The sequence below is a fragment of the Euprymna scolopes genome, chromosome 1 (genome assembly GCF_053919585.1).
Source record: "Euprymna scolopes isolate OS-2025 chromosome 1, ASM5391958v1, whole genome shotgun sequence".
In the NCBI taxonomy this organism is placed as follows: Eukaryota; Metazoa; Mollusca; class Cephalopoda; order Sepiida; family Sepiolidae; genus Euprymna; species Euprymna scolopes.
This window is the reverse complement of record NC_136482.1, coordinates 198,601,607-198,625,515: the sequence shown is the minus strand read 5'-3', so window position 1 is coordinate 198,625,515 and position 23,909 is coordinate 198,601,607. Positions and strand designations below refer to the sequence as shown.

Genomic DNA, 23,909 nt, shown 5'->3' with positions numbered 1-23,909 from the left:
TATTCATTTTCAACATATCCAAAAACCTTTAAAAGTTGTCACTAGGTGGCCAGAAAGTGGGAGCTCATTTTACGTTAAGTTTATCTAGAAAAATGATCCCCACTTTTTTTTTTGTTGTTGTTGAAAAGTAGTTGCTTCATATCATGAAAACTATTTCCCTGTGCCACTTTTTTTTTAGGGGGGGGGGGCCTGTTCCACCTTAACAATCACCTTTTAAAATAACGACTTTTACATATTTTTGGGTATGCTGAAAACGAATATCACATTTAACTTGATAACTGATAACATAAGAAATTGCATTACTTAATATCGAGAAACCTACTTTCTTGTGGCAAATTTAAATGCGATATTCGTTTTTAACATATCCGAAAACTTTTAAAAGTTTTCATTTTGAAGGTGATTAAGGTGGAACAGCCCCCCCTCCAAAAAAAACATTATCACTAGGTGGCTAGAAAGTAGGTGCCCATTTTATATTTAATTATTTAGAAAAATGATCCCCCCCCCTTTTTAAAAAGTAATTCCTGCATATTATGAAAACTATTTCCCTGCGTCACTTTTAAATGTTATATTCGTTTTCAGCATACCTGAAAACCTATAAAAGTCGTCGTTGTAAAGTTTTTTATCTTTTTTTTTTTTTTTTTTTTTTTTTTTTTTTTTTTTTTTTTTTTTTGGAAAGAATCTTGACATTGACTAACCTGTTATATCCACAAAACTTTATTTGGTGCTTGTATAAAGAAAGGCGACAGATCAAACAAGGGAGATAAATCGTGAAACAAGACTTTTATTAAATTGTTAGATGAAAGTATAGAATAGTTACAAAACACCCTCCTCTCTCCATGTTAAGAATGGCTTTCTAAATAATGTTATTACTTAAGCACGGTACAATAAGTGCATAAGTACCGATTTAGTTAAGCTTTAATTAAATTAAAATTTGAATAATTTCCAGTTTTGTTTTTTGTAAATTTATATAAAAAATATTTTAAAAAATCATTTAAATCACGAAAAATAAGCAAATATTAAAAATAATCGTTTTAGCAACTGAGTTATGCCCCCTGTTTCAGCCATCTTATTTTAAAAATCGTTGTCGTTCTATGTACAAGCACCTTTTATTTTCTTACAAATGTCTTGCAACTAAAATTTCAGTACGCAAAGTTAAGACACCGGAAGTGGACTCAGTTTATCTAAATATGGAATGGAAGTCACTAAACATGAAACGAAACCTTATGAAACCACTTCTTGTTTTATCATGAAACAAACAAAAAAAAAACTTTTACATTTTTTTATAAATAATATTTAATTTATAATATTCAAAATATATCTTTTTAATATTCAAAAAATATTCATATGGAAATATTTTATTTCAAAAATGTAATTTAAACTTTCATAGTTTACATTTCTATAAATAATATTTAAATATTTAAAACATATTCATGTTGTAATAATTTAAAATTTTATCACATAATTTTGTCATAAATAATGTATGATAAAACAAAGTACCTTCAATGGAATTACGAAACCGAAATTTCCTTCATTATTAAAACTTAGAACACATAACACGTAGTGTAGACTTTTTTTTTTTTTTTCGTGAAAACACAAATGTTAAAACAAAAAAAAAAACTATTTATAAAAATGTAAAAAAATGAAAGTTTATTTTTTTTTTAATTGTTTCATGATATCACAAAAAACTTTTAAAAATAAAAAAATTGTTTGAAATAAATTATTTTCATATGATTTTATATTTCGTTTCATGTTTAGTGATTTCCGTTCCATATTTACAAAAACAGAGTCCACTTCCGGTGTCTTAACTTTGCGTATTTTTTAGACATAACTGCATTATTTATGTCATATCTGATTTTGTTTTAAATTATTTTTTTATTTTTTTTTATTTGAATGAATTATATTTCATTGGTATTTTTTTTTTCTCTTGAATAATTATTTGTTTTATTTGTTGATTATTTTCAATTTTATAGTCTCACTGTTTTCGATTTTATTTTGTGTGTGGGATTTCACAAACCCACGTCCAAATATAGCATTCAAACAACAGACATGTTGACCTGCAATACAGACCAGTCCAATATAGTCGATTCTCTTCACAAGCTGTCCGATCCATCTCCAATCTCTTCAACTAAATTTGGGACTTATTGTACTTATCTTGTGTACATTGAAAAAAAAAAAAAAAAATGGACAAATAAAACATTTTTGAATCATCAGAAAAATATTTGGCTTTTTTTTTTCTTTATTTAATCTATATATCTATAAAAGTGAGAATGTGTGTGTGTGTGTGTGAGGATACTGCTCAACCTATATACTCAACGATTTTTTATCTACAAACTTGAAATTTTGTTTATAGGGTATTCAGACACGTGGAAAACTTAATCTGATTTCATCCGAACAAAAGGGCTGCTAAGGAGTAAAAATTGAAAAATTGATACTTGGAGATGATTGGATTTTTTATCTGTTAATTAACTGTTACACATTTGTGCATGCACTAATTGTTCACATTATGTTTTGAAGATCGTGCTCAGTTGAGTTAATGGTTAATAGTCTTTAGATTCTAGTTACAATCTCAGCATATTTTTTTATTTTTTTACTTACAAGAAGTGAACTGTTTAGAAAAAAAATTAAACATAATACTCGCATACACGTCTCATTATCTTTCCTTTTTTTTTTTTTTTTTTTTTTTTTTTTTTTTTTTTTTTTTTAGGGAATGTAACGTTAAGTTTAATACCAGGCAACACCGGGTCATCTTCTAGTTTTCTATGATTGCTGCCCATTTTTATGACCTTTTATTTCTTCAAATTCACTTCCTCCTTACAGCTGAATATATTTACTTAGAAATGTTTATTATTTAATGAGTTGAATTATAAACAAAATAGTTGTGCTAATATTTAATGATGGATCACAAGTGCAGATATATAGTTCAAAGAAAATGAATCTCTAATTAATAACACATTCGGAGTTATCCCCCTTGAAAAACTTTTTTTGTGCTTCTTTGTTATTAGAGCGAAAATCGAAAAATTGAATTTCAAGTAAAACCAATGCTATCTACTTAATTGTTATGTCGCAGTAATAAACATATTACAAAAAAATTCCGATAAACAATAAGGTACAAAACTAATTATTAACGCAAAGTTTTTGAAGACAATTAGTAAAAATTGAGTTTTGCTAAATTGGCCAAAAATCTCGGAAAATTTTTACCTCTCTTCTTACAAGTCGAACTCTCCGTTTTTTTTTTTCTTTTTTATAGCAAGACTCAATTTTTGCTGGTTTCAAAAACTATTTTCATTGATAATTAATTTTCTACACTATCGTTTTTCATAATTTTTGGATATGTTCATTACTGTTACATGATAAGTAGATATCAATGGTTATACTTGAAATTAGTATTTCCATTTTTGAATTTTTCTTTAATAAATACCAATAAGTAAGTATATGTACTAAAATAATTTATTCAAGGGAGATAACTCCGAATCTATTGCTAATGACAGATATTTTTTTTTTTTTTTGGTCATTGTATATCTAACTAAAATTAAAACCCAGCCGAATTTGGAAATTATTATAAGTTAAAACATTTTCATAAAATCATGCAAAAAAAATAAAAAAAAATTGTTATGCTTGGCAGACATTTTAATATTCTTTTTGGTACTACCATTAGAAATTGAGTCTTTAAAGTGGAAAATATTAATTGTATCGAAACAAAGGTCTTTTTTTTTTATTTTCCAAAAAACAATCACAAATAAAAATCAGTAAATATGGACGTACTGTTTGATATAGCTGGTATGGTGGAAGTTGTTAATATTTTGAGGATATCTCTTTTTCAAAAAGAAACCAAAAGAATGTTGTCAAAAAATTTTTTATTTTTTTTTTAAATTAAAGACTTTTTTTGGTTTCTTTCTTTTTGAAAAAAAGATGGTATTCGCGAAATATTAACAACTTTCACCATCATGGTTATGTCAAACAGTAAATTCATATTTACTGATTTGCATTTATGATTGTTTTTGAAAAACAAAAAGATATATGAAGTAAAAAAAAAAAAAAAAAAACATACAGGACATTTGTTACTTTGTTTTTTTTTGTTTTTTTTATGTCAGATCACTTCAATACCTAATTTTCTGCATTGCTACAGCCTTCTTACTTGTACATATTTGTTTAGCAAACTACTTTTCCCTTTTGAAAATTTAACAATTTTTTTTTTTTTTTATTATGAAAGATTTTTGTAGCTTATGATCTTGTATCTCCAGCTCTCTTGAAGACTAAAAAAAAAAAATTCTTTATGACAAGTGAAACATTAATACAAAAAATTTATTAAAGAAAACTTAAAAAATTTGTATCAATAAATTTGCTACAATAATAGTTTCTAAATTATTAAAGAATCAAAGAGACCAAAAATAAAAAAATACTGGCTATGTGGTTAGACTTATTATTGAAATCAGTTTGATCTCCCATCAACCCATTCTTATCACTGAAATCAACCCAGCATTTCATCCGCTAATGGTAGTTCCAGTAATAAATTTTTTAACTCCACACGTGTTTTATATTTTTCCTTTTGCTTGATTTAGAGTTTGCATTTTGCTTTGGTAAATTATTAGTTAACAGATTATGGGCTCAGCACAAATCCACTTTTATGTAAGTGGACATAAGTATGATTTTTCAGTTATGGTAAATCAAATTTATATTATATTTTTGTCTACAAAAATTGCCATATCTCAGCCATATCGTCAGAAACTAAGATACCATAAAAAAAGTGCAGAAGTATTTGCGTTAATGGTGCAATTTTTGTGTGCATTGTTAATTACTGCGATCAAATTATGTTTACACATGAGAGAAGATTAGAAGATATCAAAAATTAAGTTGTCGGATCTGCCATAGTTGAAGGTGATCGGTTTGAATGGATACATGTTTGTAATTGAATCAGGTTTTCTTATTTAAATGCAGTAAATTTCCCTTTTTTTATTATTTAATTTTTAATCAATAATTATTAATTATAAAAAACTATTAATAATAGACTTACACTCCGCCATATTTTTTTGTCTCCCTTCAAGGTGAGTATATTCCCTACTCTGATTTTGGACAGTTCCTGACAGAAGGTAAGTTTGTTATTAATTCCTGTAGAGATAGAATTGAAATGGTAAAGGGTTTGCCTTGGTGGTGAGGGATAGTTAACCTATTTTTTAGATTTAAATTTATACATAATTTCATCTGTTGTATTCTCTTGGACAACAAAATATACCTTTTTTGATGAGAAAAATCAAGTTACTACTAACATGAAACAAGGTGATACTAATTTCTTAGGAATCTGTGCTTTAAACAAAAAAGACGACAATTTTAACTTGATTTTTCTAAGTAAAAAATTATCCATAACTGTTTAAAGATACAATATTCATTTTTTTTTTCTTCTAGTCCCCTTTTTTCTTTTTTCTTTTTCCCTTTTTTTCTTTTTTCTTTTTCCCTTTTTTCTTTTTTCTTTTTCCTTTTTTTCTTTTTTTTCTTTTTCCCTTTCTGTCATTTTTCTCTTTATTTTCTTGTTTCTTCCTTTTCTTGTTTTATTTCACTTTCTAATTAATATATTTTGGTAGACTAAAACCTTTTCATTAAAACTTTAATCTTATAATTCCAATTAGAATTCAATACTCCTACAAGATTCATAAAACGTCTGGCTTCTTAACAGTGATAATATTCTGCACATATTTATATTCAGAAATTTAATGTTTTTAAAACAACAAAAAATTAATTTATAAAAAAAATTAGTTTATTAAAAGTACCAAATGTTTTTATGACTTTAAAGAATTTTTATGTCAATAAATTTACAAATTAAAAATATAACTTTTATAAAAGAAAAAAGAAACATTTTTTTGAATACTATGAATTTTAATATAGAATTAAATAAAGTTAGTATTTCTAAATGTTTAATCCTGCATCTGCTTGAATTTCTGCACTTAAATTTTCAGCTCAACTTTTGCTAATTCGTTGGATAAAATAAAAAAATATGCTTTCAAAGATATTTTTGATTTTAGTTCGGGTTAAAAAATGTTTCTATAATTCCAAGAAATATAATATCTTCATATGAAATTATTGAAAGATAACAATTTTAAGTCCATGAAGATAATGTCTTCTCACTAAAAGACATGGAAATATTGAATCATAGAATTGTTAAAAAAAAAGTTTCAACTTGCTTTATAACAAAACAAAGATTATCTGCATTTGAATAGAAATCAAGGAAAATCTCATTTCTTTGCAGACAAACAGAAAATGGATTTATAGTCTTGTAGACAATACATGACAAGGCAAACGTAGAAATGGCACTGTGCATGTATAACTGAACCGAAAACGAGGCTCATACTCATTTGCATATGCGTGGGCCGTGGTGCTCATAAAAAATGGTGAACTCTGAATGTGGGGAGTTTTGGTTTCTAATTCAAGTAGATTTCTGCATGTCATTTTGCTTTCAACTGCCATAGTAGAAGTAGAGGAGGAAGAAGCATAAACCGCAACAAAAATCTATCCGTTATTTTGTCGCATTTTTATAGTTGAAAAGTCAAAGAAACAAAAATGATTGACTGTCTAAGTTTAAAAATAAATTTTTTAAGATTGAATAAAAGCAGTTTTTAATAAGTTTATCCCATAAAATCTGTCAAATAATATTTATAGAAGGAATTTTTTTTTTATGCAATTTTTTTTATTCAATTTTTTTTTTTATTCTTCAATTTTTTTTTTTTTTTATTCAATTTTCATCCCAAACGTTAGATTTGAATTGCAATTAAACATGACAAAAAAAATACATTTTTTACAAAAGTTTTCAATAAGAAAACTAACAGGAAAAAAAAAAGAATCACATGATTCTTTACAAGAAATTACTTCTCGATGTCCATGTAACGTTTGTGTCTGAAAAATGGGGACGTCTTCAAAAGAAATTCTGATGCTCTAAAACCAATTAATTCAAGCAATCGGTACAATATAATATTCAATGGAGAATTAGCTTTGTAACAATAAATACGAAATCTGAATTAAAATATGTTTAAGCGTATTTTATGACCAGGCAAGCCCCCCCCCCCCTCACATTGTATTAAAACTTTCATGATAATTTGCTGAATGTGAATTGAAATAAGGCGAAATTTACTAAAATAAATGAAAACTTTAAATATTCAAGGTAAGTTATTGTTTTTGTTTCAAAATATTACCATCATCAACATTGATATTTTTATTTCTACTATATTTTCATTACAAAGGTTGTGAGTTCAAACCTCAGCAGAGGCATATTTTTTCCTGTGATATTTTTTCAAATTTACAAAATAAAGTGTTTAGTTTTACTTTTATTTATCTTAAGCATCAATCCATCTTCTAATTTATTGCGGCATGATCAGCTCACCTAGTGTGAATATGACTTCAATATTGGATTTGCTAATAAAAAAATATGTAAACATAAAATACAAGGTTTCTGAATTTTTGAGATGAGGATTGGTTATTCGTGTTATTTGGATTCATCGGACTACTGTTCTCATCTTGAGATTTTCACAACGATTCGGTCGATGTAACCTCTGACCTTCTTCAAGTGTATCTTGTTGAACTCAGGAATTTTGACGGAATTTCGAATGGAACCCTTTATTTACTTCATGGGGGTAGCATGCTCTTGTTCGGTCTGCCATGACTGGATAGAGGTCCTAAGTAATTTGCAATTATATTTTTTGCTTGCCCACACTGAGGATTAAACCCAAATTCTCGAGTTTGGCAGAAACATTCACCAGTTCGACAAGATACACTTGAAGAAGGTTGGAGATACATCGACTGAAACGTTTTGAAAAATCACGCTCCAGATGAGACCAGGCGTCGGATGTAAACATAAAATACAAGGGTTGAGAAAAAATTCATGTCCTGCTCCACACGAATACTCATATTACGTTTAGCATTCACAGTTCATTAGATAATGTATTTAAGAAACGCTTTTCTTTCTTAAGCGATCGTCATAAAACCATTAGCAATAGACAGAGGCTACTAAGTTAATTAGGGAATGCATAAAACTTAGGAATATCATGATAGACAATACAGAACTCTGAAAATGTGACAATGATACATGTTCATTCAAACAATTCTGAGGCAGCATGTTCAGGATTGCAGAACACAATGTGAATGATTGCCGGTACATTTGTAAGCAAACAATTAGTGTGATTATGCAGAGGGTTTAATGTGAATGTATATTGTGACAGGTTTGGTCTGTTCAACTGCAGCACAGGGCGATATTTAAGCATTGCGGTGGGGCAAGAACCATGAAATAATCTGTAGGCAACAGAAGCAACTGTTACATTCTGACGAGTAAACAGTGTTATGTCATTGTGTTGCGTCTAAAGGTAAAACACTGCAACAAATATATTTTTTACAAAAAAATAAAAAGTGGAGAAAAAAATTATTAAAAACAGAAAAAGCAAATATGAACACAACTATTTACAGGCACAAAATGGTGAAAGGGAAATAATTCAGATTTAGATTCTAGTTTTATGCTTTGTGTCTAATATTTATATTTAACTGGTGAGGGTACCCGGCGTTGCCCGGGTGTTTAGAAGTGTAAAAAAAAAAAGTGGTAGTAGTCAGGCAGGCTCGAACCCATGACGCAAAGGCATGAAGGAAAATCTGACATCTTACTGCAACCCTGGAAAACATTCAAATTTAGCGATGTCAATCAAAACGTTGACTTGCTAAGTGAATACGCAGATGCAGAAATGAATGTTGGCTGAAGGCCAGTTCAGGTTTCTACCGTTTCACTTGTTTGGTTTCGCCAACATCGTAGGGAAACAAACTCCCTTGAAAAAGGGGAACTCTCAAATGAATAGCAATTGTCTGATATGAAGGGTTTTCCCCACGTTGATCAACGCTAATCGCTTTCAAGACGTCCCGGCACAAAAGGTTGCTTACGGCTTTGCTTTCGATTAGTTTCGCTTTTATACAAAAAAGCCGAACAAACACATGACAGAACAGAATAGCATGAATTTTTAAAAAATCGCTCGAATAAGATATAGAAGATCTCTGTTCGCAAATCACAGATATTATAATCTAGGGAGTATATAAAAAAGTTCTAAAATATATTAACCGTGACAACAGCAAATCTAATGCAAGCAGATCATATACTCCAGAGGAAACAGGGTTGCGGCAGGGAATAGGTAGTATAGGTGGTGGTATTTTTTTTATTTTAATTTTTTTTCTCTTTCTTAAGCCATGGTCATAAAAACGGTTAACAATAAACAGAAGCTACTAAGCTAATTAGCGAATGCATAAAACTTAAGAATATCACGATATTCAATACAGAACTCGAAAAATGTGGCAGTGATATGTGTTTATTCGCACAGTTCTGGGACAGCACATTCTAATGTGGATGTATATCATCACAGGTTTTGTCTGGCCAGCCGAGGGCAGTATTTAAGCATTGCAGTGGGACATTAACATACAATAAATAATGAACAAAAGTCGTATTTAAATATGGGAAAACTCATAAATGAACAATATTCTTGTAGAATGTAAATCGATCGCTTCTGACGGATTGGGGATGTTAATTGTGCTGCAAAAATACACAAGGTTAAATTTGGAAAACAGTGAAAGAATATATTGATACGAGATTGTCAGTTTTGGATTGATTTGAAAATAAACAAGTTATTTATGTATTAAGATATGCATAAAATTAAATTAGCAAAATGAAAAAGAAAAATGTCAGAGTGGATTTTGTGACTGGATAGTGAAGATGTCTTCAATACTTTCCTAGCATGGAAAAGAGAGCCCAACTTCTTTGCCGCAGCTTTAGCAATGCCCTCAATCTATTTGTTCCAATTCATGTTGCCTGTGAATGTTAAACCAAAGAGTTTGAACGATGAGCTCCTAGGTAGTGTTATACATTTAAAAAAAAACTGGATATTACACGTCACCAATACAGCAGTCATTAACATTCCAACTACACATTAAAAACAAAAAAAGTTACAATAACTTCCAACAATACTTAATATTCATCACAACTCTTATTCTGAAATTGATTTGACAGCCAGTCTGTGACATTGACTTCCGGAAATAAATAAAAAACAGAGAAAAGAAAGCCTCGTTGAACACGTTTCTTTTTTTATCCCCTGAAGAAGAGATAATACTCTCGAAAATTAGGGACAACAACACCTACCATCTTGTACGACACATTATATTGGTAAATAAACGTAATATGATTTAAAATTCCTTTTAATATTGTCATTATTCCTTTATATACTAACTTGTGTTTCCTATGAACCGCAATGATATAGCCTTCAAACACAACTCCTTTTACACTACGCACATTGCTTTCTTATATATATATATATATATATATATATATATATATATATATATATATGGCACAATCACATTGACACACCGGTTCTCACTAGATTACCGAAATGAAGCAACGTTGGACCTGGCCAATGCCAGATGCGTGACCGTTTGGAAAGGTTAGCTGCTGTATGTACCAAGCCGAGTCATAGAAATTTCCAGGTTGGTATCTGGGGGTGCATTAATTCACTCGGAGAGATGCACCCCCAGTCTTCATTAAGACATGCATCTAGAAGGAAACTCTGACGTAAAACCTGTGGTCTACTGTATATTCTGTCCTGTGGCAGTCATCTGTACTGACAAATATTAGCAGTAATACCAAAAAGTGTGGTTGGTTCTACACAAAGCCTTCAACACTATAAACAAATCATCTATTTGAGACCATAATTAACCATGCTCTAGTCCGGCACCTTACAGATGCTAAACTTCTGACTGATATCACTGGTAGAATACTTAATATAATTAAATCCTTCTTAGATAAGAGAAAAATCCAAGTTGTCCTCGACGGTCGTACATCTAAACAGTGTGATATAAATGCAGGAGTGCCTCAGGGCTCTATCCTTGGGCCTCTATTGTTTCTAATATTTATTAATGTCCTAGAAGTGTAAGCCATTTTGAGTTTCAGAACAGTTTCAGAAGGTTCGCTGTTACACACAAGTCCTGGGAGGTGACTTGTTTGTAGTAGACAGTTCCACAGAACAAAATATTCTTACCGTGTCGAGACCCGGGAAAAGAACATGTGAAATTGCTCCCGAAAAGGTTTAATATTTATGAAGCAATTCTGGTTTCTGATTGGTTGGTAGCAGAACGTGAATTAATTTGATTCATCAGTTCTTAGCAGCATCGTTTATAAATAGAATCGTCCGACTGTGTGGGATCATACCCCATTATAAGTCCAAAATGTTGCAACAAAGCTGATGACACCACACTCTATAACAGGCATGTCAGAAAACAAATGAACACATAACTAAAGAAATGGCAAAAACACTAGAGGATGACCTCCAATCTGTAGTGGAATGGGGACATAAATGGATGGTCACATTCAATGCTGCCAAGACTGAACTGGTTTCCTTCTATAATTACAAGAAACCTTCTCTGCCACCAATAGCAATGGCCAGTGACTCCCTGTCTGAGAGTACATCTTTCAAACTGCTTGGCCTAACGTTCACAGGAAACATGAGTTGGAATAATCATATTAAAACATTGCCAGGACCGCTGCAAAAAAGGTAGGCTCTCTCTACCGTGCTAGAAAACTACTGACACCTGAAAGTATCCTGTACCTCTATAAGGCCACCATTCGCCCATGTATGTAGTATTGTTGTTACATTTGGGCTGGTGCATCTGCTGCTAGTCTCTCGCTTCTTGACAAGATTCAAAAGAGAGTCGCCAATCTGATAGGCGCTGAACTGGCATCTAAGCTTCAGCCTCTGTCCCATCGACGAAACGTTGCATCCCTCTGCCTGTTCTACAAGTATTTTAATGGTGAATACTCTGGCGAACTGCAGACACTTGTGCCCCCTTGACAAACCCGACAGGCAACTAAATCCCACCCCCACACAATAGAGATCCCTAGATGTAAAAGATATTTCTACTCCAGTAGTTTCTTCCCCAGAACCGATGTCTTCAAGTCCAACGTTAACAAATTCCTAATGAACCGCCCCCTTAATTAAACACTTCATCAAATCTCCACACTAACGTAATGTACTTGCAATAACCCTTATCCCTGAGTGGCTTCCGGGCCTTGATAAGTGGTGATCACTGTGTAAAAAAAAAAAAAAAGACTCTGGAATTCCATTCCAGGTCCCTGCTTCCTTAACTGTACTGACATGCAGAAGTTCAAGTGTAACGTGAACCGACATCTTGCTGCCCAAATCCCAACATAGTGCCCCAGCAGTTGCTGCCCCTGATAGTAGCCCCCTACACCAAAGTGGCAATGTGCCTTGTTTGGGGTGAAAATGTAATATTAGTTGCGAGGGAACCTCATACATCGAAATCGACGGGAGAGTCCATTGTGTATGTGTGTGTGTGTGTGTATATATATATATATATATATATACACACACCAGATTAAATGTATTCAATAGTGATAACTAATGAATTTAACGATGTTATTAAGAGTGCTCAATAAAAGAAGAGCAAGATAAATTTTTTATTAATACAAACAAATTTACATGCTCACGACACTGGACATGCTAATGTTTTGGACAAATGGTTGGTTAAAACTAGGAGCCTTCATCACACAAGAAGCCAGTCATCAAAGACTTCTGGTTTTAATTGACCATTTATCTGAAACATTGACATGTCCAGTGTTGCAACCATGTAAGTTTGTTTATATAAAATATATATATATATATATATATATATATATATATATATATATTCACTTATTTAGTGTTTCCTTTGTAAAATTAATGTTTTCACTCTTTTTCAAAGTGTTTTTTAACATGTTTTATTAACTACTTGTTCCTATATATATATGAGTGTAGCCATTAACAATTGTAGGTCTTATAGGAATTTCTAAGTTAGCACTCGTTTATTACATTCACGTATAAGTGTTACTTTTTTGGGTTTGGAAAGATTTGCATTGGTTGAAAATTCTTTCATTTAACACCTTCATGTTAAAATTTGGTAGTTTTAGGAAGTGATGAAGATGTATCCTCTGTTAGACATGATCCCAAGTTGTTTCTCCTAACGTTTCTAGTGGCAACAGGCATTGTTTGGGATGAATAAGTACTTTAAGAAAAAAAAGAAAGTTTTAAAATTTCACATCATGGCGATTTTTTTTTTTTTTTTCAAAAAAGTGAGTTTGATGGAATTAAATTTGTGGACAGATATAAATTTTTTTTTTTTTTTTTTTTTTTCAAAAAAGTGAGTTTGATGGAATTAAATTTGAGGACGGATATGATTTTTTTTTTTATGTTACTGTTAAAATTGACTCTCCATTAAAAAAAACAAAAAAAAACAACAACAACAAAAAACTCTTTTAAAGTAAGAGTACAATATCAACAAAAAAGGAGGCCTCCAGAGAACTACTGAAACTTGCGGTAGAATGATAAAAAATTTTCCCATCAACTTAAACAACAGATTTGGTGTAAGTCTTCCATTTCAGGTCTGGTCTGACATTTAGTGAGAAGAGAGCAATTCATTTCGACTGGGGAAAATCCGAGCGTTGTTTGTGAAAAGAGAGAAGCTTGGTTTTAGATGTGTTAAAAGTAACCAATAACTTCGCCTCATTGTACCACATATCTCAAAGTCGGAAGAGAGAGATGAAAAGATTTTGATCATCAGTGCTCTTCAAAGTGCTCACCCATGTATGGAGTATTGTTGTCACATTTGAGCTGGTGCATCTGCTACTAGTCTCTCACTCCTGGATAGGGTTCAAAAGAGAGTTGCCAACCTGATAGGTCTTGAACTGTCATCTAAGCTTCAGCCTCTGTCCCATCGACGAAATGTTGCATCCCTCTGCTTGTTTGACAAGTATTTTAATGGTGAATGCTCTGACGAACTACAAGCCCTTGTACCTTCTCAACATAGATACCCTGACAAACCCAGCATCAGCAAAATCCCACCCCTACACAGAGATCTTTAGATGTAAGAAGGCCTTCTACTCTAATAGTTTCTTCCCCAGAACTGCTAGACTCTAGAACTCCCTTCTGGCTTCCTGTTTTCCCAACTGTACTGACATGCAGAAGTTCAAGTGTAATGTGAACAGACATCTTGCTACTCAACTCCCTACATGCATGGTATCCCTGCAACTTATGTTCCCGATAGTAGCCCCCTACATTAAAGTGGCACTGCGCCTCATTTGGGGTGAAAATGGAAAAAAAAAAAAAAAATCATTTGCAAAGATGTCAACGAATAATTTCAGGATATATTTTGGAAGATAATGAAAATCAGGAAGATGGTTGGACCTAAAATAAATCCTTGAGGCATTGTGTCACTATTGATGTTTTGGGTTTTGGACTTTTGCCCTTCCGTAACTACTTGTGTAGACTTATCGGAAAGAAAGAATTTGGTGGTTGTGAAGATATTTGCAGATATTCCATAGTTAACAAGCTTTGGAGATAACCTACTGCAGATATCCTAACTGTAATTTCTGAACGTTTATACCATGCATTGGACAAGGCAGGGGAGGCTAGGGCAGTAGCTCTAGATATATCTAAGGTTTTTAATAAAGAATGGCACGATGGTTACCGCATGAAAATGAAATCATACGGTATTACTTGACGGAAACTTAATATAATCATTGATGGTCGTCGTACACCTGAACAACATGATATTAATGCGAGTGTGTCACTGCGGCCAATTCTTGAACCATTATTATTCCTGATACTCATAAACCACCTCCCTTATAAAATTGTCTCTGAGATGGATATATTTGCTGATGACACTACGCTCTATAACAGGCACGAAGGGAAAACGAATGAGTATATATCTAAAGAAATGGCTAAAACTAGGTTTTAGTAGAATGGAGCCGAAACTGGTTGGTAACATTCAATGCAGTCAAGACTAAGCTTATTTCCTTTAATAATTAAAACAAATCTTCTCAACCACTGATTGCATGGCTAATGATACACTACCTGAAAGTACTTCCCTAGCTTTAACATTCACAGACAACATGAATTGGAACAACAAGTAATACACTTGAGAGTATCCTTTGTCTCTATAAAGTCATTATTCGCTGATGCATAAGGTATTGTCACATCTGGCCTGGTTCATCTGCCACAAGTCTCTCGTTCTTAGATAGAGTTAAAAAAAGAAGTCCCCAACTCAATAGAATGCCCCACACTGTCAGCCAAACTCCAACCCCTGTCCCATCGATGAAATGTGGCATCCCTGTGTCTGTCTTACAAGTATTTTAATGGAAAATGTTTGGATGAACTCAAAGCATTGGTGCCCCTTTAATATAAGTACCCCCGACAAGCAGCAAAATTCCACTCCCACACCATAGAGATCCGTGAATGCTGAAAAACCTTGTTCTTAAATAAATAAATAGCTTCTTCCCTCAGACTTTGAGATTTAGGAATTCCCTCCCAGGCCCCTGCTTCCCTGACTGTACTCACATGCAGAAATTCAAATGTAATGTGAACAGACATCTCGCTGTCCAACTCCTGACATAGTGTCCCTACAAATTTGGTTCAAAATAGTAAACCCTTACAACTTAGTGGCACTGTGCCTTGTTTGGGATGAAAACAACAGATTAAAAAAAAAAATGCTGGGGTTGAGGCATCCTACCAAATACCAGACATTCACCCACTATCTCATACATCATTCCAACTGAGAGATCTTTTTACAGATTCTAACCATCCCTTTAAGTGCAATTGTTTAAATCTCACTTACACTTAGTTCACTGGGTATATTTGCCAAGATTTTTTGCTTTTTTTAATAATTTTTTATTACATTTTCACCACAAACAAGGCACATTGCCACTTTGGTGTAGGGGGCTACTATCAGGGGCAACAACTACTGGGGCACTATGTAGGGATTTGGGCAGCAAGATGTTGGTTCACGTTGCACTTGAACTTCTGCATGTCAGTACAGTTAGGGAAGCAGGAACCTGGAATGGAATTCCATAGTCTAGCGGTTCTGGGGAAGAAACTATTAGAGTAGAAAGATCTTTTACATCTAGGGATCTCTACTGTGTGGGGGTGGGATTTAGTTGCCTGTCGGGTTTGTCGAGGGTGTCTACGTCGTGGGGGCACAAGTATCTGCAGTTCGTCAGAGCATTCACCATTAAAATACTTGTAGAACAGGCAGAGGGATGCAACGTTTCGTCGATGGGACAGAGGCTGAAGCTTAGATGCCAGCTCAGGGCCTATCAGATTGGCGACTCTCTTTTGAATCTTGTCTAGGAGCGAGAGACTAGTAGCAGATGCACCAGACCAAATATGACAACAATACTCTATACATGGGCGAATGGTGGTCTTATAGAGGTACACTATACTTTCAGGTGTCAGTAGTTTTCTAGCACGGTAGAGAGAGCCTACCTTTTTCGCAGCGGCCCTGGCAATGTTTTCAATATAATTGTTCCAACTCATGTTTCCTGTGAACGTTAGGCCAAGCAGTTTGAAAGATGTACTCTCAGACAGGGAGTCACTGGCCATTGCTATTGGTGGCAGAGAAGGTTTCTTGTAATTATTGAATGATTTTTGATTTTTCTTGTAATTATTGAGTAATTTTTTAAATTCTTTTACATACGTCTATTCACTGGCACCTGTTGAACGTTTATGTAGCCGATGCAGTTGATGTCAGCACAGTTAGGTGATGGGTTCATTGATTTCAGAGTGGTGACACAAATGTGACTTACAAAACATGCTCTGGACTTTTACGACTGAGATATAAAAAGAGGCTGACAAAAATGCATCGAGAATGCTGGTTGCTATGTAGAAAAAGAAATTCTGGGTTTTAATTGTACCACTCTTCAACTTTTTGAGTTAAAAAATAGGAGGCTTTTCTTTTGGAATGACCCTCATAAACATATTCAAAAAAGGAACAAAAGAAAATAAAACAAAAAAAAAACAAAGTTACTCGGTAACACGCAACAACAATCTCCAATGATTCTCGTACACTGTCTGTCTGTGTTCTCACCGCAGCCTCCTTTTATGCAGTCGAGCAGCAAAATTTTGCATCACTTTGCAAGACTACTAATTATGAAAGTTGTGGATGCTGCCATCTTGATTCTCTTTCCCCCGTCACCCCTCTCCCAACAGCTGGATTCCAGATGATGTACACACGGGTGATTGCTTCTACGGTAAGCCATTTTCTTAGTTTCCACAATTTTCCCTACAATTTTCTTTATAGTTTCTTGTGGATATTTCTATTAATGTTTTATATGGAAGAGGACAGTAAATAGAATTGAAAATATTTATTCAAAGAAAAGGCTAGAATCGAACCCAGTAATAAAAAATTTCGATACGATGATAGAAATGTGGAGCATTGTTCATTGTGTTAGAAATAACGATACAATTAATTGGGTCAGAGCAAGTAGAATCGGATAATGTAAATTAAGAAATTTTCTTTGTGTTGCCAAAAACGTGTTGGAGACTTATATAATATGTAGAATCCATGTGAGGAAACATTCACATGTCTGAGCACATTTCTGACGTCACAAAGAAAGATAGATAACAATAGATTCAGTTAAGTTACAGTCATCCAGAAGAGTTTGGAGTTGACAGAGAATTAGGAGAATTAAGTTAGCCGAAGCCCCTTTCAGAAGCAAACCAGAAAGGGAGACAATACAATGTAATTCAGCCATTCAAATACCTGATCATCATCATCACCAGCTGGAATAAATGTCTTCATGTTATAAGTTTTTGTCTTCGTTTGTCATCCACCGCAAGGTAATGTGTTTTATCTATCGTTTCTGTAAATTAACATTATATGAAACCCCTTCTAAACTGTAACTGTCTGTCCCCATCATCAATAATGAATGCCCTTCTCCGTGTTAAAAAGAACTGTCTACTACGTCATCTCTTCACATTCATATTAATAATATGAAATCTCCAAGAATTGTGTAATCATTGTCGTCGTACACTGTTAAATAAATGTCTCATTCTCCGTTATGTCTTGTTCCCGTCATGTACGCCACTACGCAATATTAATAAATGCTATGATTTTCTTCACCATTTTTTTTACCGTCTTTATTTTGTGGCATGTGCATTATCGGCAAAATTAATACAAAACGATTCTTCACACCATTACATATGCGCAGAGGATTCATGATGAATTAGAATATCAAATATTCATATTTTTCAGCATCTCAATCGGAGAAAATAGTTAATTTTTGTCACTTTCCATCATTCTGGTCATAATATGCTTTAAATACTGTTGCCGCAAGTTTAAGGATGCAAAATTAATTAGTAGTAAAAAATATAGTGTGAAAAGAAAAACAAAAACTCTTTTAAAAGGGGAACGGCTCATCAAGAACTTGTTTACATTGGACTTGAAGATGACCATATTGTAGTCAGCTGGAAAGCAGGCAAATGGAAGAGAGTTCCACAGGTGTGCAGTTCTAAGAAAGAAACTTTGTTCATGGAATGTATGTTTAGGTTTACGCACAGATAAAGAGTGGGGGAAATTATTGATAGTGGTTTCAGATAGACGAGTGTTTCTCGTGAAAGTTTGGTGAGGTGGGACCATAGTTTGAAGCTCAGACGAGCACTTGCCATGAAAATAACAATAAAGCAGAGACAAGCTCGCAATGTCTCTTCTGTGAGAAAGAGGTTGCAGGGAAGAGAAAAGCACATCCCCTACGAGGTTACAAAGTCTATTTTGAACTCTATCAAGGCAGGATAAGGTTTTATATCCATTACCAGTTTCAAGAGAATTGGAAGAGTCTGTAGCGTCACTTTCACTAAAATTCTTCAGAAATGAAAGCACACATCTTTCCTTTGCTCAGCTATAGGTGAAATAGTAGTGCAGACTATACTCTCAAGCCTTGTAAGGGCATATAATTCAGCAGAAGGAAAATTCTGAAACTTTACCTGTTTACGCCAGTGTTGCTGCTGCACCGAGAAGATATTCATTGTCTCTTGAGACCTACGGAAGGAAGACAGTCCTTAACTTTAGCAGGTGAGTAAAAATCTTACAATTCAAAATCAAAGATTTAAAGGATATTAAACTTTTACGCCTCAAACTCTTGTATTGGTGATCTTTTAGACCAACGCATTTCAGGTGAAAACATTATTACGTACTTACATGTCATGCCGAAATTAATATAAATTTAAAAAATTACAAAAAAACGAGCCAGTGAAAATAGAATTTTTTTTTTTTATACAAAGAAGTCATCACTTATCCAGGCTAGGAGGTCACTCGAGGATAAGACTTAATGAGTGTACAGTAGTCAATGGGATAATATTGTGGTACTTGTTAGTAGTGGAAATTTGGTAAATTGAATTACTTAAGGGGACTGCTCATCAAGAACTTGTTTACGTTGGACTTGAAGATGATCATTTTGTAGTCAGCAATGAGTTCATTTAAATGATCACCAACAAGCGCACCTTTTCCATTGACAAAAGGAAGGATTATTGTTAAATGCTGAAAAAACGAAAATGTGCTTTTTTTTTGTGCTTATTATCAAAGTTAGATGTGTGAAAGCACCACTTGTTTTGCTTTGTGTATTATGTCCCTTGCATTTAAGTTTGCACAGTTACTTCCCTTAGTTGCTGACGTCATTAAGTACATCGGCATTCCAGCATATTTTTTGAGACATTTCATTGTTGCATTACTTCCGCTGTTTTCTAAACGGTGATAGATGATTTAGTGTCCCCGACGAAACATCTTCCAGCAGATATTTTAACTGAAGAAATTTATCACAGTCCGAGACGAAATATTATTATTATTATTATTATTATTAAAAGTAGTTTGGCGTAAAAAATGAAACTTTTCTGTAAAAAAATGTTTATTTACTTTTAAAAATGTTTCACATTTAAAGTTAACAATTACAAAAATAAATATTACACATTTTTTTAAATAATAAATAAAAATTGTTCACATTGTTCTATTTATCTTCATATAAAATGTTAATAAATAAAAAAAATTATATATTAATCAATTTCGACGTATGAGTTTCCGCCACAACAACTAAGTTGTTTGGAAATCAACACAGATGATTTGTTTTTAGTGGTGAAGACTTTGTGTAGAACCAACCACTCTTTTTGGTATTACTGCTAATCTTTATCAGTGCAAATGATTGCCACAAGACAGAATATATAATAGACCACAGGTTTTGACATAAGAGTCTTACCTGAGTAATTGTCTGTATTTTTGAGATGAGGTGTTTTCATTTATTGAGATTGTTGGACTGATTTCCTCATCCTATGGGATGAAGTAAAAATAATAAACAGAGAGACCCACTGGAAAGTGAGAAAACTTAAAGAAACAGCTCACATGGTCGGACATAACAACCTACTGAGCAAACCAAGCGTAGAGCTGAATGCAATTTGGACACCTCTAATAGAAAGAGAAAACCTTGAATGACAACATAGGTTTAACATTAACAAAAACTAACTAAGAATTGTCCTAGTGACATATGGTCGAGTGGTCCTAGACGTTGTATCAAAGTTTACAATTACCCAAAGGTGCTGAGTTCAAGTGCAGTGAAAAGCAACATTCTAAACAGAGAATCAGCAACTATGTCCCAGAACGTAGCTGGAGTCCGACACGGTACCCCCGTAATAATAATAAAGGGTTGGGTTCGAGGCTAACAACAAACGGTTCCCCAGGTCGATACAAAACACCTGGTGAAGTCCGGAGGGCAAAACGGCCGAAACGTTGTGACTATAACAACCAAGATGAGGAAGTCAGTCCGACAATCTCAATAAATAAATAAATAAAAGAGTTTTACCTTCTCCATAGATACATGTCTTAACAAATTAATTCACTGGGAACAGTGAATTAATTTGCCCCCAAATATCAACCTTAAAACTCAGCATGGTATATACATCGCCTGGCCTTAGTCAACCATCTGGCCAGACTCATTGTTGCTCAACTTTGGTGATCTGGTGAGGACCGGTCAATGTGATTGTTTCATGTATATATTATTTATATATTATATACATAATACATAATATCTGTTGGAAAAATATGTTGGAATACCAATTAAAATACCAATTAAAATACCAATTAAGATACCAATACATCTAAAAAAAAAAAAGCATCGTCTTTAATTATAAATTATTTCTCAGACGAGAAATGTCTGTATTGAACTTTCAGTGAATGAAAGAATTTTTTTTAAATGTTGCAGTTCTTTAATCTGTGTTTTATTTATTTGTTTATATTTCCAGATAAAACCGAACCAATTTACCTTCATGAAATGTTGAAAGGATCTGAATTACATTTACCTGAATATACTCCACCTCCACGGGTTAGTTTTTTATTTTTAGAAAACTAGAATTTTTTCAACTAAAAAGAAAAACAATGGTGCTTGTGTACATTAGTCAGGTTGGTGAAAAAAATAATGCCATTTTTTTGACGTTCAACTTCAAAAGATCATAACTCCTTTCATAATAAACTTTATTAATCGAAACAAGAACCATTAGAATCGACACATTTTTGTCAGTGAGAAACAAGTTTATTTATCCCATTAGCATAGAAATCTGGAATTCTGGAAACGATGAAGTCATTGAAGGCTGATTCTGCATCATCTCAGTTTTTTGAAGCATTTTTCGTGCAGGAAGTTGTTGAGATGCTTGAAAAAGTGATAATCGATGGGCGAGAAATCCAGTGAATATGGCGGATGAGCCCAATTTGCTCAGCTTATGTCGGGTCAGTTTAGCAAGATGCGGTGAGCATTGTCATGGAGAAGAATTGATCCCTTGATATTGACCAATCTCTGGCATATACGTTGGAGCTTCCAGTGCATTTCATCAATTTGTCAATAGTACTTCTCTGCCGTAATCATTTTGCCTGGATTCAAGAAGCTGTGATGGATAAGACCAGCTGCAAACCACCAAACAGTCACCATAACCTCTTTTTGGTGCAATTTTGGCTTTGGGAAGTGTTGTGGAGCATCTCCGGCATCCAATCACTGTGCCGAATGTCGCCAGCTGTCGTAGAGGATCCACTTCTCATCACACGTCACAATCCACTTGAGAAATGGGTCGTTTTTTTTTGCGCAGAAGGAGCATTAAAGACACATCAAAACAGCGATTTTTTTTTATCGTTCAATTCATGCGGCACCCATTTATCCAACTTTTTTGATTTCCCTGTTTGCTTTAAATGGCGAACGACTGTTGAGAGGTCGACCTCGAGTTCAACAGCAATTTCTCATGTGGTTTTGCAAGGATCGGCTTCAATTAAGATTTTCAAATGTTCGTTATTAACCGCAGTCGGCCGGTCTTCATCTTTGAGGCTCTCGCCACTATTGCGAAATTTCTTGAACCACCGTTTTGCCACATGTTCGTTAGTGGTTCCTGGGCCAAACACATCATTGATATCACAAGCTGTCTCGGCATCTTTTCGGCCTAGTTTGAACTACAACAAGAAAATCGTGCAGATTTAAATTTTGTCCATGTTGTCGAAAAGCCTGCAAAAAAATGAATGAAGAGATTGAGAACGGTAACAAATAACACAATTCAATAAAGCAAAAAAGTGCTTCAAAATGATATATAACATGGCTATATATATATATATATATATATATATATATATATATCAATGAATTAATTCAGAAATCATATATAAAAGTAACATATGTGAGAAAACGATATTGTTTTGCACCAACCTAATAACACATTTCAGGTGAAAACATTATCACGTACTAATATGTCATGTCGAAATTAGTATAAATTCCAAAAATTACAAAAAATGATTCAGTAGGAGATATGCTACATGTATTTTTAACAAAAAATCAGACACATTTTGTTATGGCGGCCTGTAATTAAAGTCAAGGGAAATAAGTTAGTTTGTCATACAGAATTAGTCGCACAACTCTTCCACAAAAAACTCGATAATTCAATAAATTCTATTTTTACATGTAAATATTTTTCTACTGGATTATTTTTTGTAAATTTTTGAATATATACTAATTTTGCCATGACACTTAATAATGTTTTCACCTGAAATGTGTTGGTTTAAATGATTACCAATCTGTACAAGCACCCTAACCCTTTTTCCAAAGGCATTAATACAAAATAAGCAAGAACAGTTTCAAAGAGAATGTTGATTTGGCAGAAGAAGAACATGACAAGGTTTTCAGTATCGTTTCCCCCATATGTTTTGTATTTTCATGATCTTTTGGATTCATACTAATTTTGCCATGACAGGTAAGTACATAATAATGTATTGATTTAAAATATCTCTAATCTACACAGTATTTTCTTTCATGGGTGTGACAAATCTAATGCAAAGATTGCCACCACTCCCAAAAAAGCAATTGCACAATGATTGTATGTGGGGTGCCTTCAATAAGTTTCCAGACTTTTTTGTACAGGCATTTAAAATTGTCGTAGACTTTTGAAAGTTCAGTTTATTAGGTAGGAGTCTTCTATCATGTCTGCAAGTGACACAATGTTCAGTGAGTGAAATTGCAGATGCGCCGCTGCACAACTCATGCTCTCTACCGATTTAAGTTATGACAACAGGACCATTGCCAGCACCCTCATAATGCATCGCTGGATTACCACAAATAATAGGGTGTGATGAAAACAAAATTTCCGGCCATGGTTATGGTTTTTGGTGTGGTTTTAAATGAAGTTCACATCATGCCACCTCACATCTTCGAAGCTGGCTTAAAAATCAACATCAAAGCATACCTGGATGTGCTGAAGAGTGCCGTGATTCCCTGGTGCAATCAGGTAACAGCTGGCAGATACTGGGTGTGGCAGCAGGACTTGGTACTGGCCCACAATCAAATGATCTCGCGGACATACAAACACGTCATTCTCAGACGTTTCTGCACATGCCTGTTACAATTTTATTGCCATTAGGTGACACGTCATGTAACACGTCATGTAACACATTAGGTGACACATCAGGTGACACATCAGGTGACACGTCAGGTGACACATCAGGTGACACGTCAGGTGACACGTCAGGTGACACGTTAGGTGACACGTTAGGTGACACATCAGGTAACACAT

General features: G+C 33.5%; 1 protein-coding gene across 1 annotated transcript in view; it reads left to right on the top strand.

Moving 5' to 3' along the window:
- Positions 1-23,909, top strand: part of LOC145279283 (vacuolar ATPase assembly protein VMA12-like) — a 59,934-nt gene that overhangs the window by 29,126 nt on the left and 6,899 nt on the right. The window contains exon 2 of the mRNA XM_080130712.1: positions 21,114-21,193. Within this exon, the coding sequence (XP_079986838.1) occupies positions 21,114-21,193 (80 nt within the window). The remainder of the gene's footprint in view (positions 1-21,113; positions 21,194-23,909) is intronic.